This window comes from Onthophagus taurus, chromosome 11 (genome assembly GCF_036711975.1).
Source record: "Onthophagus taurus isolate NC chromosome 11, IU_Otau_3.0, whole genome shotgun sequence".
NCBI lineage: Eukaryota > Metazoa > Arthropoda > Insecta > Coleoptera > Scarabaeidae > Onthophagus > Onthophagus taurus.
In genome coordinates, this window is record NC_091976.1 from 24,988,416 (window position 1) to 25,004,117 (window position 15,702).

Genomic DNA, 15,702 nt, shown 5'->3' on the forward strand with positions numbered 1-15,702 from the left:
GGTTTAGTAACGAAATTTACTGTTCCATGAAAGGCATTAAAAGAAGTGGGAATCCAATACTAACCAGCAACTAAACGGTGATCTGGGTCATGATGATGATGTAGTGTATACAAAGGAATTTGTCCTACTTGAATTTCCAAGTAATCAACCAACCGTAAACTTAAATTCAAATTATTAAAGTAATTTAGTTAATTTAAATCGAAGTTGGATTAGAATATAAAAATAAAAACAATGTTGTTCACATAGTTATGTTAAAAGTAGGTGAAAAAAATCTTTTTGGGTGGGTAACTGTGTGAAAGTTTGAAAATTATAACGAATAACACATCCTGCGGTTTCTTACCATTAATATACGATCGGTTTGGCAATACTCAGTTATACCGCTTAAAAATAATTTCTCTTTAATCTTTTTAGCTTCTAATTTATGATTGAATTTCAAAATGGTTTATAAAGAAATCTTTGCGGTCTGATATTTACATCAAGTATGAGAGAAAGGATTTAGTAATTATAATTAAATAAAAAAAGTCATATTTAAAATTGATGATATTCAAATAAAAGTCATATAACATAGTTAAAACTAAACGGCCATTAAAAAAAACTCCAAAAACTAGTTTTTCGTTTAAAATTATTGCAATTATAAAATCAAGTTGATAATAATTCCGCAAAAACTGTAATTACAAAACTTCATAAGTTTATAAAAATTGAATTATTATTTTAATTCTTGCTTTCATCCGAAATCCGTAAAAACATGTTGTTTTAAAGTACAATTAACACCCAGACTTGTTAAGAGGTATTATTTATAATTTTATTAAGGCAGAAATCAAAGCAAAACAAATCATAAAACATATTTCGTCGAAAACTAAAATCCAACTTTATTTTCTGTTACTCCTGTATTCATAATTATGTTGCGGTTAATTTAAGGCGAACTCATTGTATTCGACGTTTTGACGTCCTGCATAGAATATTCATAAACTATTCATTTCATTTAACGTATTCAGTCTCTATTTTTGGTAATATGACGTTTGACATACATAGATTTTAACACATCGTTTAATTATGATTCATCACAAGAAAATTAAATTTCTTAATTTTTTATCAAATAAATTTAATAAATTATTTATAAATTACATAATAAACCTTTTTTTAATCTAACAGTAAAATCTTTCTGGGTTTTAGAATTTTAGATTTTGGGAAACATCCAGAGAATTTAGTTGATCGATCAAGTTTTGCTTTATAATTGCTTAACGAGGTGTTATTAATCATTAATAATATCTAAACAACATTTTTAATGGCACATTAGCACATACATAAATAATGATTAAAGATTAGACAATAATATCAACAATTTTATTCCGAGAAATCATTTCTCCTTGAAATGAGAAGTCTATAAAATGGTGTTTATTTCATTTTAATATTATGAACTTTATAAGCGCTAGAACTGCGCATATTTACATATATTTCTCATCACTTAGGTACAATGATTTCAGATCATCTGCCAAACTCATCTGCGGTGTCTGTTATCCATATGATAATCCTAGAAATGAATACGAACAAGGTTTTGATGCAAATTATCGAAGATACCCAACAAAAAAGCAAGATAATCAAACTCCAAAATGACTTAACCACAAAGTAACACAAAAAACACTATGCCTCATATTTTATTTCATTAAACTCATCTGCGGCGTCTGCTATCTATATAATAATCCATGGGTGAATATCTTCTTAGAAATGAATTCCAACAAGGTTTTGATGCCAACTCTAATTAAACTCTAATATAACTTAAGCTCCAATGCAACTCAACCATAAAGTAACAAAACTATCAAATATGTCAGTTTGACCCAACACAACCACAATGTATAATACTCATCTGGCACTCAATTTTTTTTAGATTGTACGGATCATATATTTTCTCAGAGATCCAATCCAAGTATCAACTTGATATCATAATGAGTTGGGTTGCTTTGGGGCTGGATTTGCAGTTGATTGTTGCAGTGGATTAGTTATTAACTATTACATTTTCGAACTAATCCAACCCAACCTCAAAACAAACAAATCCAACTCTAATCCAGCTCCAAAACAACCCAACTCATTATGATATCAAGTTGATTTTGCAGTTGGATTTGTTTATTTCGAGGTGGGGTTGGATTAGTTATTAGCTATTACATCTTCAAATTAACAAAACAAACAAATCCAACTGCAAAATTAACTTTATATGATATCAAGTTGATTTTGCAGTTGGATTTGTTTGTTTTGAGGTTGGGTTGGATCAGTTATTAGCTATTACATTTTCGAATTAACAAAACAAACAAATCCAACTGCAAAATAAACTTTATATCATAATGGAGTTGGGTTGTTTTGGGGCTGGACTGGCAGTTGGATTTGTTTGTTTTGAGGTTGGCTTGGATTAGTTATTAGCTATTACATATTCGAACTATTGGCTATTACATCTTCGAATTAATCCAACCCAACCTCAAAACAAACAAATCCAACTGCCAATCCAGCCCTAAAACAAGTTGATACTTGGATTGGATCTCTTTGGAAAATCGAGTGCCTAGAGTATGATTCATCGAACATTGTCAGATCTTGCAGTCCTTTTCTTTACCCTAGAACAGTATAATATCTACTATTTTTCTCGATGTATTGATTTCTTAATATTCAATAGTCATCAAAAAGAAACGATTTGCATCAAGTCTTCCGCACACATTTTGGAACATCCATCCTTTAGGCATTGAGCAGCATGGGAGATAGCACTCGGTAATATACAACAAAATAACAATCCTGGTGGTGGTACGAAGGTATCCAACCTTGATTTGATACATTTTTTATATAAGAATGCTTAAGGCATTTTTTTCGACTCCATATAAAGCTGACTGTGATCATATATTATTGAAGGCTTAGATCTTTTTATGGTTTATATTGGTAAATTCTGCAATTCTTATAAATCCAGGCAGATGTATTTAGAATCAATCACTATAACTCTATGGCACTCGGTAATCCTCGAATACACTTGAAAAATTTTCAAATTTCCAGAAATTTATTGCAAATCTTTTGAAAATTCTCAAATAATTATTAGATATACTCAGAGAACCTTTAAAAATTCAGATACATCTAAGTAAATCCTAGAAGTTCCTAAACATTTTAGACCTTTAGAATATTCTTAGAAAATATAGCAATTTACTGAGATTATACTAAAAATTCTCACCAAATCTTGAAATTGCAATTCTCTCTTTTATCTTCTTGGAAATATTGCACAAATTAAGATGTATTTAACTAAATCCAGGATATCTTCAAATATCTCTGAAATATTTTTGAAATTCATGGAATGATTGTGAATCTTTGAAAATCCTAGGGAAATATATAGAAGTTACTTGAAATTTAGCAGAGGTTAGATTCTAAAATTGTTGACAATTCTAAGAAATCCCAACCCAACCCTAACATATATCAGCCCCTTTAAATTCTCGGGAAATCTTCTAGATATTTTTGGAATACTGGAAGAATCTCTTAATAATCCAAATCAATTCCAGAAATTCGTAGAAATCTCCTTTGGAATCTTTTGATGGACTTGGAAATATTTGAAAATTTTCTAGATTTGCTTTAAAATATACTGAAAATCATCGAGACCGTGTTAAAAATCTAGATGTATCTCATATAAATCATAAAACTGTTTAAACTGCTTAAGCAATCTTTGAAAATCAACGGAAATAATTTAAATACTCAGAAATCATGGAAATGTAACCTGAAAAATGCGATATACATTTTTGTCTTATAAAATTAAATTTATTTCATAAAAGATCGAGTATAAATTTCGATGCATTTAACTAAATCTTAGATATCTTCCAATATCGGTAACTGTTAGTATATTTTTGGAGTACTGGAAGAAAGTCTTAGTGTATCAAAATCAAGTCCCGGAGTTACTAAAACTCCTTTGTACTATTTCAATGAACCAGGAAATCCTTGAAAATTTTCTAAATTTGCTTTAAAATATACTGAAAAATGCGATAAAATGTTTTGTCGTATAAAATTAAAGTTATGTCATAAAAGATCGATTATGGCAGACGCTAACACAGCTTAATAAATTTCTTAACCATTTTTTCTTTCGTATATATCTACATTATATTTATAAAAAGAACAAACTGCATTTCTGTGTAAACGTATTGATTGATTTAAATCCGAACTAAGATGCTCGATCGTCAAAATGTTGCGTTCTCTGATAAACTGTACGAGGGTGTCATAGGTTATTTTGACTATCGAATAATTTAATTCATTTAATTCACAACTTGCGTCATAATTTTAAGTAATGATTAATTCAACAGTTTCAACGTTTACAATATTCAATTTAAAATATAAATGGTTTAATAACTATTAAAGATTTTCATGATTTCTTTGTCATTTAAAAATAATGAAATTTTAACTTTTATGGTATAATAAAAAATAATTCAAATTTGTTATCGCCTCTAGTTATTTATCTTATAATAAATCGTAATTTATAACCCACAGTAGTAAATTCTTAAATCGTCTCTGTTAACAAATTTCAAGTATTTATTTATTTAGATTCTAAAATATTTAATTACACAATTTTTATATAAAAAATTATTTAATCGTGAATCATAAAGAATGTAACTACTTAGTTATCTTTGAAATATATTAATAGTTATAAAAATTAACAGATAATTATTATGAAACGATAGATTAGAAAATATCCACTTATTACAAAAAATTTTAATATTTAACGCCCTTAAAATAATGAATTTTGTTCTGTATTCTTATTCTTTTCGTGAAAATTTGAAATAATTTAGTATTAAAATTATGATTATTCTCAATTCCTTATCAGTATACCGGACGTATAAAAACATTCACCATCGTTTTAGTAAGCACAGTCATAGAGACTGCGTCGAGCACGTAGGTGAAGTGTACGACGACTTGGACGACTTCACCGGTTTCAACGTCGTCGAGGACTTTCACGTCGATTACAATCCGCGAGAGAATTTTTTATAAAAAACAATAACATTTTTTGTAATTTTTTGCAATCGAATGGTTTTATCGGTGCATCAAAAACGATAATGGATACAAAGGTAGATAAAAAGAACAGAGTGTCAAAGTGCTGCCAGAGTGATTCTATGACTTCTATTAACGTGACACCAGAAGACAACGGGATTTGTGAAGCTTTAAACGATTTTGTTACATCCCCGGGTGATATCCTTACGAATCTAATGAACAACAATCATCAAAAAGATGATAAATACGCATACCATCGGTTCGCCAAAAAGGATCCGGTTGATATTAAATTTGAAAATGTTTATTATCGAGCGTTGATGATACATTTTCAATCAAGGATAAAAATTGGTAAGTAAAAATTGTTGTGTTTTTATCGTTTAATTGCGTTTAATATTGAAATTATAAACCTTTGAACTATATAACATATATATTTAAAGTCACCAATAAAAATTTGAAATCTTAATGATAATATTTTGTTTATAATCGGCACTAATAACAAACTGTTGTTGGAAGTTGTTATTGAATTAATATGTGAACGAAAGTGTAAAAAAGAGAAATTATCCGGTTCACCAAATAAATTACATAAATTTTTATGTTTACATAACCCAGCGTATGATAACTCACTCGGAGAAATTAGAAAACATCCATGTAAATTACTAGAATTTTGCTTCATTCGCTTTCCTCTTCACATCCACTTTAACTTTGTTAGTGAAATCTTTTAAGAGAAAAATGTGGCAATCTGACCTGCATAAAAAAGTTGAAATAAAAACTAACTCGCTTAAAAAATTCTTATGTAACTTGCCTTTTTTCGACTACAACCGGTTCTATTAGTTCTTAGTCACATTTTTTTTAATGACCATTTCCTTTACCATAAACAGAACAGAGAACAATGAACGACAAGCACACATAAATTCAACAATATAGAAAAAGAATCGAAAATACACCAATAAAAACATAATAATCCATCTCTTTTTTTCACTTTAATAAATTAAATTACTTCCGTTTGAATCGAAGAGAAAATATTTCAAGGTTATTTTACAAACGGGATCGGCGTTTTATTATTGTAATTCGCTCAATAAACGATTTATCACAACCACACACATGAAAAATATTTACTTCTATCGTCAATGTTAATGTTAACTGTCTTTGATGGTTTTAATTAGTAATGTTTTAAAATTATTTTTTAATCTCTTAATCTAATCTAACAATTTTTTTAAAAATTCATATTGATAGCTTAATTTTTTGATATCCTCGTATATCGTTCGGTAGAAAATAAGGAACTAAAATTCCTGAAATGTTCATTTTGAAAGTACAAATACCTTGCTCAACGTAGAACAAGTTTAAGATTTATTATACTACTAAATTATTCATTTTCGAATTACTACCGAGAACGAAGAACAAGTTATACGCTTGATTAAATCGATTTATGTGTAGATGATTAAAAATGCTTTAATTTGATACCCAACAACCTACATGATCTATAAAAAATAATCAATTTTTGACTCATCTGGGCTATCTAATTCATCAGCTAGAATTTGGGATTATTGATTCTGAAAAGTGATGTCCACAAAAGGAATTTTATACAAGTCACACAATCAAAGTTGTTACCAAATAGAATACCAGTGTCTCTTAATTTGCCATCTTATTTATATTTATTGAAAACGACATCAATAAATCAGAGCTTGCTGAACAACTAACTTTTGTCACCTTATAATAGTTTCAGACACTTTTTGACACTTTCTGATACTTTATGACACTGTTTGATAACGCTACCTCTTTCTGATTTAGATTACTCAGATGTGTTAACTATTTAACACATTCTCCAGTTTTTTCCTCCGCTTCACAATTTTTCAGAAAAGTTTAGCACAACTTCAACTGTTCTGCCACAACAATTTTATTCTTCTACAACTTTTGAGACATACTTGCACTTGTTAACATTATTTTTAACATTTTAACACTGTCACTAAATTGTCACAATATTTTGTTGATACTTTACGTGTCCTTATAGGGATCCTAGTCTCCCACAGTTTCCTCCTCCATTCATCCTTCTTCTATTCAGCTGTCTAAATGCAACCTTAACCATCTTCTCTGTTATTCCATCCTCCCACCACTTTAGGCTTTGTTTGTATCCACTTGTTTGTTTTCTTGTGGTTTTGTATGCATCCTCTTCAACACATATGTATTTAGTGCTCGTCCTATATGGCCCGCCTTTCAGTATGATTTCAATTCTAGTCATGACATCCGACTCTCCGTGTTTTGTTAACAATTAGCATAATTTAAAGTTGTATCTGCGTTACCATGCTTCGTTTTGACACGTCCCTTTAATTTTCCTCTCGAAGATAAACAGGAGGTCGCCATCTCGCCTACTTATTATGCATGTCTCAGCACCGTATATAATTACGAAGAAGAATTGTAGCGCAGAAGTGAGAAGAGGGGTCGCGCTGAGTGAGAAGTGCTTTATTTCTAAGCTGTAACATGAGTAGGACAACCAAATTAATGGTTTACTTCGAAACTCTCTGTACCGATTGCAAGATTTTCTCCAAAGTCATGAATCAACCTCAATCAATCTCAATGCGTATCATTGAGGTAGATTATTGTCCAAGATTATTGTGCAGTTCTTGATTTAGTACCTATGTTAGCATTCCTCGCCGTGTTTTCCAGGCATATGTTGAATAGGAGAACTATTACTTGCTTCTATGTATATTCGCTAAGATGTTATTTTGTATTTTTATTCAGCATTAGACATTCCTTACTATCATTCTTACCAAATCTACCAGCTTTCTTGGGATACTGAGGTTGCATCATATAGTTTGGCTCACATAATACTGTCATAAAGAGGCTTGAACTCGAAGCTCTTCTCCAAGATTTGGAGTAGAACAAATATTTTGCCATACTTAGCCTGAATCCACTTTGGTACTCTCCTAGGTGTTTTTTCTTATAAAGAAGCAATCTTTTATATAGTACATTGGAGAATATTTTATATGCTGTATCTTGATCAGGAGAACTATTACTTGCTTCTATATTCGCTGAGATGTTATTTTGTATTTTTATACAGCATTAGACATTCTTTACTATCATTCTTATCAAATCTACCAGCTTTCTTGGGATACTGTCATAAAGGGGCTTGAACTCGAAGGTCTTCTTCAAGGTTTGGAGTAGAACAAATATTTTGCCATACTTAGCCTGAATTCACTTTAGTACTCTCCTAGGTGTTTTTCCTTATAAGGAAGCAATCTTTTATATAGCACATTGTAGAATAGTTCTATCCAAATGGTAAAATTAAACATCGATTATGTTTGTTCCACGCGCTTATTGGTAAAAAGCTACAAACAGAATACTGAAAAAAGGACTGCTAAAACTCTAACCTCCTGAAATAGCTGCGACGAGAAGCTGTAATATTTTACAAAACTGCTAAAGTACAAGGAGTTAATGTCAGCGTTCAAGGTCATCTTTGATCTTTTCCTATTGGCTTTTTTAAACTGTTATCTGGTTTTAACAACAAATACGTCTAAAAGGCATTAAGCAACATCCTGGATCAGTTGGAAACATTTAATTCGTTTTTAACATTAGTTAGAAATAAATTTTACTGCGCTTAATATTTATCACAAGTTGACTCATTGCAACAAGCTGAAACATTTCTTTCCGATTAAACAAACAAAGACAATTAAAATATAAAAAAGTTTAAATGTCTGTATTGTAATTATCAGAGTTAAACATAAACAAAAATAAATTCAGGACTTACTCAACGTTTGCGAAGAGACTAAGTCAATTAAAACAATTAAGAATGATTAGGTCAATTAGATGATTTAGGATTGTTTCGTCCTTGTTCAAAATCACTCTTTGCGCAACGATTTATTAATGGCTAAAATGATTTTTAATAAATCATAACGATAAAATTATTCCAAAGGTCAAATATTTTAATAATTAAGGTTTATTAAATAATTTTAAAACCACATTGAATAGAAAATCCTATTAGGATATTAGGATAGGAAAGTTTTCGAAGATTATAAATTTAAAGTCAAGGTGAAAAGAGGATAATTGGTTTAACGGTGTCACTCGTAACGGAATAAATTAGTTTTTGGGATTTTTTATTTTAATAAAATCTTTTTAATTACACCAATAAATTGTTTTAATTTGAATTTTTACAGAACGCAAAGAAATTTTACATGGAGTTAGCGGCGAATTTAATTCCGGCGAACTTACCGCTATTATGGGTCCATCAGGAGCTGGAAAAAGTACATTACTCAACATCTTGGCTGGATATATGTAAGTTTAATTTTATGTTAATTACATGATTATGTTAAGTAATTAATAGAATTAAAATTGTAAAAACTTTGTTCGAACCGATCGGGTTTTACCTTGACTTTGAATCTTATTATGTATGCGGTTAACGTAAAATCGACCTTGATACAAAATCTATGAGGAAAAAAATTCCTTGAATCAATATGTAATTAATTTTTTTATGATTCATTTAGCACGCGAGGAAGCGAAGGAACCATAATGATGAACGATTCTGTTCGCGATGAGAGTCCAAAATTTCGAAAACTCGTTGCTTATATTCCTCAAGATGAAGAACTTCGATTGAGTTTGACAGCAATTGAAAATATGACAGTTGCTGCTCATTTAAAGCTTGGCTATTCAGTTAGCACGGAGTATAAAATGAAACAGGTTTGTAATACTTTTACTTAATTTTTTGGTTGGAAGGTCATCTCGATTTTTTTAAAAATGTGTCAAGAATTTGATTGCAAAAAAATCTCACAGGTGAAAGGAACGATTTAAAAGAACTTGGTAAAGTTTAATCGGTCAAAAATTACAATTACTTGTTCAACAAGTAATTATTATGTTAAATAAATCTAGTTTACATTCAAGGTAACGTCTCTTTTTATAAATACTGTGATGTTCCCATAAAATATTCAAAAAACGTTTATTTCATGTAAGTTGACCTAGGATTACTGCAAATAAGTTAACGTGTTTAACAATAATAAATTTTTCTTTTATAATTTTGTTTATAACATATTATTTTTTGTTAATAAAATTAAGCTTCTGCTTTATCGTGGACTGCAGTCAAGGCCATCGATAAACAATTTATAAATCGCACAATAGAAATCGGTATAAATATTTTTTTTAAACTCCAAAGTACGTTTCACACGCGGGTTTATATACTTTCCGATAAGAAATTAAAAATAAACCTTCGCAATTCCATTGAACTATGATCAAGTGACTAATCTCAACTTAAAATAATTAATTAATGTTATTTTTAATAATTTTTTTTTATTATAGGTAGTACAAATCATGCAACTTTTGGGTTTACAAGAATGTCACAACACAATGACACAAAGATTATCAGGTGGTCAAAGAAAACGGTTAGCAATCGCTTTAGAATTGTTAAGCAACCCTCCGATTATATTCTTGGATGAACCAACAACGTAAGTTTATATTTCAAATTCATTCAATTTAATGATAAGTTTGTTGAACTTTTCTTGGACAAGGTTACGAGAAGAAAGTTGTTACCCAACGAATCGTAGCTGGATGAAAGTGCACTTGAAAGGCAAATTTCTCTTCTTGAAAGTAGCAAAATTTACCACTTTAGTCCTCGTAACCTGTTTTAAATTTTAATTTCCGTTTATATTTTTCGTTTTGCCATCAATTTTTAAGCAAATCTTAATAGATAATAAGTTCAAAATTCCAATATGACATAATCAAAAATGAAACAATCGAAGTTTTTATCAAAAAAAAAATGATAACACTTTTTTGTTGTCAAGCGATTATACCAAGAGAGGAAATGACCTTAACTTATTAAATGACTAATGTGATCATAATGAGATCATTAATGATGATTTGCCCAACGGAAATGTTTTTTTAATAACACTTTACGCAACATTTTCCTGTTCTGCATAATTACCAGACGCGTAAACAACAAAATTCGTATAATAATTTGAATATAAAATAATTGGCCTTTACATTGAAGTTGTACCAGTTTAACCAATTACCTTTCTTAAATAATCCGATAATAAAAACAAATTAAATAAAACGTTTTAACGCGATGAATCAAGTATTTAATTATCATCACAAAAAAAACAGACTTTTTATTTGCATTAAATTGTTAACCTTTAAAGATAGTTGGTCGTATTAATCACCGCAATTATTCTACGACGATTTCAAATTTCTTCAAATTCATTTCACCTATTATTGGTGATTAGTTAACTGACTACTTAGTTGCATGTGTGTAAAGTCTGTTTTATTGTTGTGACAAGTTATCAATTACAATTTTTCCGAGTGTTATCTAAAATAGACAATGTTAGAACTTAAAACAATATTCCTAGTAGTAAGTGAGATAAAAAGCAGAACACTTAATATTATGTCATTTATATCAAAAACGATTCGTCAATAAATTATTATTTGCTTATTTATTGGTTTCCTTAAGTAATTGGGTTTCTATCAAAATATTTGTTGAAGATGAGGTTTTAGACACTTTATGATACTGCTTGATAACGCTATTTCTTCTCTGATTTAGACTACTAAGATGTTTCTTATTTTTTGGTGCTTTAGGACACTTTATCAGTTGGTTTTGATACTATTTAACACATTTTGATTGGTCCTTCCTCCACTTCACAATTTTTGAGAAACGTTTAGCACTACTTCAATTGCTCTGCCACAAAATTTTAGTGTTCTACAACTTTTGAGACATACTCTATAACCTGTTGGCATTATTTTTAACATTTTGGCACTATCACTAAATTGTCAGAATGTTATGATAAGTGTCAACAAAATATTTTGACAATTTCTAAGTCTCTAAGACACTTTTTGACCCATTTTGCAGTTTTATAATACTTTCCCCACACTTCTTAGCACTTCATATCACTTTATTGACAATTTTGACTACATTTAATCTGTAATCATCATTTTATTTTGTGATTTTATTGTCATGGATTAACATTTTTCAGTATCAGGCATCATCTTAATACATAATCATAGATAAAACCAAATTGACGTAATGAGTTTAGATCATAATTCATTCCGCAAAGCCTAATACATCTCTACAAGAATAGTGTTGACACTCTCTCTAATGTTTAGCTGCTGTGATAGAATGAGTGAAAAACCACAGAGACATGATCTGACGCTATTTTAATGTCAATAATCTTTTGTATGTTAACCAACCCAACAAAATTGATTTGTGTTTATATTGTGTTCAACTATTTTACGGTAAAAATAGTTGGTTCAGTATTTGAAGGGATTAACCACTTTGCTTGGTATTTGTGATTACCATTATGTGTTATGGTTATTGGCATCATAAAACCAAATCATTCATTAGGGCTTTTTACTTTCGATCTTGCTATCACATCTGGTATTCTGACATGCACTCTTAATTTTGCTCATAATTGCATGTGTCAATAATCAGGTAAATTTTTTTAGTAGTGTGCAGTCTTGGAACCAGTTCTGTCATCTATTCAGTATTCTTACCTCCTTACGCAGCTCGATTTGTGTGCATTAAACCCACCCTGACTCCATCCATAGTTTTTCTAAAACCTGTTTGATGCAAAACACCACGCTCCCCAAAAGCTTGAACATACTCTACTAGGTTAATTTTTTACTCCTTGATAATTGCAGTCGATTTAATTAAAGAGAAAAACTGCATAATGCCTTGAAAACATCCTCCTTTGTAGAATATAGAATTTTTTGCTTCTCCTTTGGAGAGAGAGAACTTGTCTAAAGTGGTAATTTTGCTTTGCAAAAACTTCGTATTTATGGTGATAAGTAGGTAAACATCTCGTGCTTCGTCTCTTACCTGAAACTGGTCTAAATACCACGCCTCAAGTGACCTATTAAACAAAAGATCAAAAGAATGAGATGAATATATTTGAATATGTGCCAGAATATGTTTTCTAAAAAGTAATTTTATAAATCTTATTTTATTTAATGTATTTTTCAGAGGATTGGATAGTTTGTCTTGTACTCAATGCGTTGAATTGCTCAGAAAACTTGCTAGAGATGGTCGAACTGTTGTTTGCACAATTCACCAACCTTCAGCCCTTATTTTTGAAAAATTCGATAAATTATATGCTTTATCCGATGGTAACTGTATTTATAACGGAACAATTCCCGATTTGGTTCCTTACTTAGGAAATATTGGATTACAATGTCCCAATTACCATAACCCAGCTGATTTTTGTAAGAATTTTTTATTTTTTGTTGTATTAAATTTGTATTAAAAATTTTTGTATTAAATTAGTGATGGAAGTTGCGATTGGAGAACATGGAACTACCGTACAACAACTAGCTGATTACCATCGAGAGAGCGAATTAAAAGCTATTGAGCAATCGGAAAAAGGTAGCGTAAAAATTTATGTTTAATACCACAAATTTCTCGGTAAAATCGTGATCGGAATCGATAAATAAATCGATGATCAACATTACATAACCCATTCCAACCTACTTTTATTTAATCATATTTAATAATGTGTTTTATTTAACGACTTCTTTAAGTATGCGGAAAAGATTTTAAAAAATCTTTAGAATGAAAATTTAAATTAGAAAATTAACTAATTCATATTCATATCTAATAACAAATTTAGTCCTTGAACTATTCCTAGGAAGGTCAAAATTTAATCTGCGTGATCATTTTTATGCGTACTATCTAAATCATAATTCAACTTGATTTAATTAAAAGACTATTTTATAATTAAATAATTTACAGTAACTGAAAAAAATAAAGAAATAATGGATAGTACAAAGACGATTCCTGTGGATACAGCTCCTCAACCTGCAAACGTATTGATGCAGTTCCTATTGTTATATAAAAGGAATTTGGTCATGGCAACACGAGAATATGTACGTATTTGTGTTAAAGAAATTGCGAAACATTTAGCTTATATAACCGTTTACTTTTCAGTCCCTGTATGTGAATAGATTAATGGCTCACGTGCTGATAGCGTTCCTCTTTGGGTATCTATATTTGAATTGCGGAATAGGCGCAAACACGGTCTTAGCCAATTATGTTTATTTGTACGGATCTCTTCTTCTTGTTGTATATACTGGACAAATGTCGGTTACTTTATCTTGTAAGTATAACTTTTCTATTTCAACAGAATTAATTATTATTACACATAAGTAATAATTTTTATTAATTTTAGTTCCTTTGGAAATGAAGGTATTAGCTCGTGAACACTTTAATAGATGGTACAAGCTAACTCCTTATCTACTTTCTGGTATATTAATCGAGATTCCATTCCAGGTAAAACAAGAATTAAATTATATAATTTTTCTTTTATTTATTTTATTATTTTATTTTATTTTTTAGCTCCTTTGTACATGGTCTTATGTAGCAATAACGTATTGGTTAACAAGTCAACCAGTTGATCAACGATTATACTTCTTTATGGCTTTCTGCACCTTATCAACATTATGTGCTCAAGCTTGGGGATATTTCATTGGAGCAACAACACCGATTAAAATCGCTGTGTTCATCGGACCAGTTTTGGCTTGTCTTTTCTCAATTTTCGGATTTTGCATTCGCTACTACGATACTCCAGTTATGTTCAGATGGATGTTCCATATCAGTTATTTCCGAGCTGGTTTCCAAGGTCTTGTTTACTCCGTTTATGGACTTCCAAGGCCAAATCTTTACTGTCCAGAAACTGAATTGTATTGTCACTATTTAGAACCGAAAAAATTCCTCACCGAGATGGAAGTAATCGATATCAATTTATGGTCAAACATTTCCTTTATTATCGTTGTTAGTTTCTTGATGCACGTTGCAACCTACGCTGCCGTTTGGTTCAAATTGCACAAACGATAAGGCGAGTACCAATAAAAGTCAAGATAAAGCTGTGAATTTACATGAACAAAAGTATTTCATTTATTTAGTAAACCGGTCTTCTTAAGTTTTATTTATTGTTAATTTTGTTTGCTACTTTCTTTAATCACAAAAACGTTCCTTAGATACGGATGATAACATGTATTAGATGATTTTATTTTGAATGTATAGTTTTTTATATTTAAATTAAATTAAATAAAGTTAATTTTTGATTCACAATAAACCAAAGATTAAATTTGGCAAATTTGTGGCAATACAAAGTATTTTTCATTGTAAACATTTCTTTTGTTAGAATAGATTTATTTTTTTAAATAGTATTTTGTACATTTTATACGAGTATTGTATCTATACTTTTTCTTGTTAGAACTAGTCATGTTTAAGCAAAAAAAATAAATAAATGTACATTCTGTATAAAGCTTATTGTTCTCTTTTTACGTAGACTTATTAATATTTGTTATTAATCATTAAATGACATCATAAATCACGTTGTAATTGAATCATAAATGATGAGATTGAAAACTCAACATAACAATGAATCACTTAATTTTCTCATTTGGACTTTTCCCCCGATGTTTGTTTCCAAACTGTTCTTTGTTTTGTTTAATGCTTTATGGTGTATTTAGAAATTTCGCACGAACTAGCATAAATGCAATAATAAATAATTGGTAGATATTTTTTTGAGCTTCTCGGCAATTACCATTACTACAATGAAGATCAGCTCATAATCAATATAATGTATTCTCTTTGAAACTCAATGTAAATCTTTATGGTTTATGTAGAACAACAATCTTAGCAATAAAAGGATAGACGAAAAGTTTGGAATTGCTCAGTGAGGTCTTAAATCGTAATTGCTATTTGAATTTTGGACGCTCCAAAATTGAATAAATCAGACGACA

General features: G+C 29.8%; 1 protein-coding gene across 1 annotated transcript; it reads left to right on the top strand.

Annotated features, from left to right (window-relative positions):
- Positions 1-4,843: 4,843 nt before the first annotated feature.
- Positions 4,844-15,221, top strand: LOC111413218 (ATP-binding cassette sub-family G member 1). Its single transcript, XM_023044113.2, has 10 exons — positions 4,844-5,340; positions 9,141-9,258; positions 9,468-9,660; positions 10,273-10,418; positions 12,923-13,161; positions 13,223-13,321; positions 13,688-13,821; positions 13,883-14,051; positions 14,124-14,224; positions 14,291-15,221. Exons 1-10 carry the CDS (start codon positions 5,058-5,060, stop codon positions 14,786-14,788), a joined length of 1,980 nt encoding a protein of 659 aa, XP_022899881.1. The 5' UTR covers positions 4,844-5,057; the 3' UTR covers positions 14,789-15,221.
- The last annotated feature ends 481 nt before the right edge of the window (positions 15,222-15,702 follow it).

Excerpts from the sequence above, each read along its gene's own strand:
- LOC111413218 (XM_023044113.2), top strand. The coding sequence starts at position 5,058 with ATGGATACAAAGGTAGATAAAAAGAACAGAGTGTCAAAGTGCTGCCAG. Across the intron at positions 13,162-13,222 it reads CCATAACCCAGCTGATTTTT|TGATGGAAGTTGCGATTGGA; the intron begins GTAAGAATTTTT and ends GTATTAAATTAG. Across the intron at positions 13,322-13,687 it reads TATTGAGCAATCGGAAAAAG|TAACTGAAAAAAATAAAGAA; the intron begins GTAGCGTAAAAA and ends AATAATTTACAG.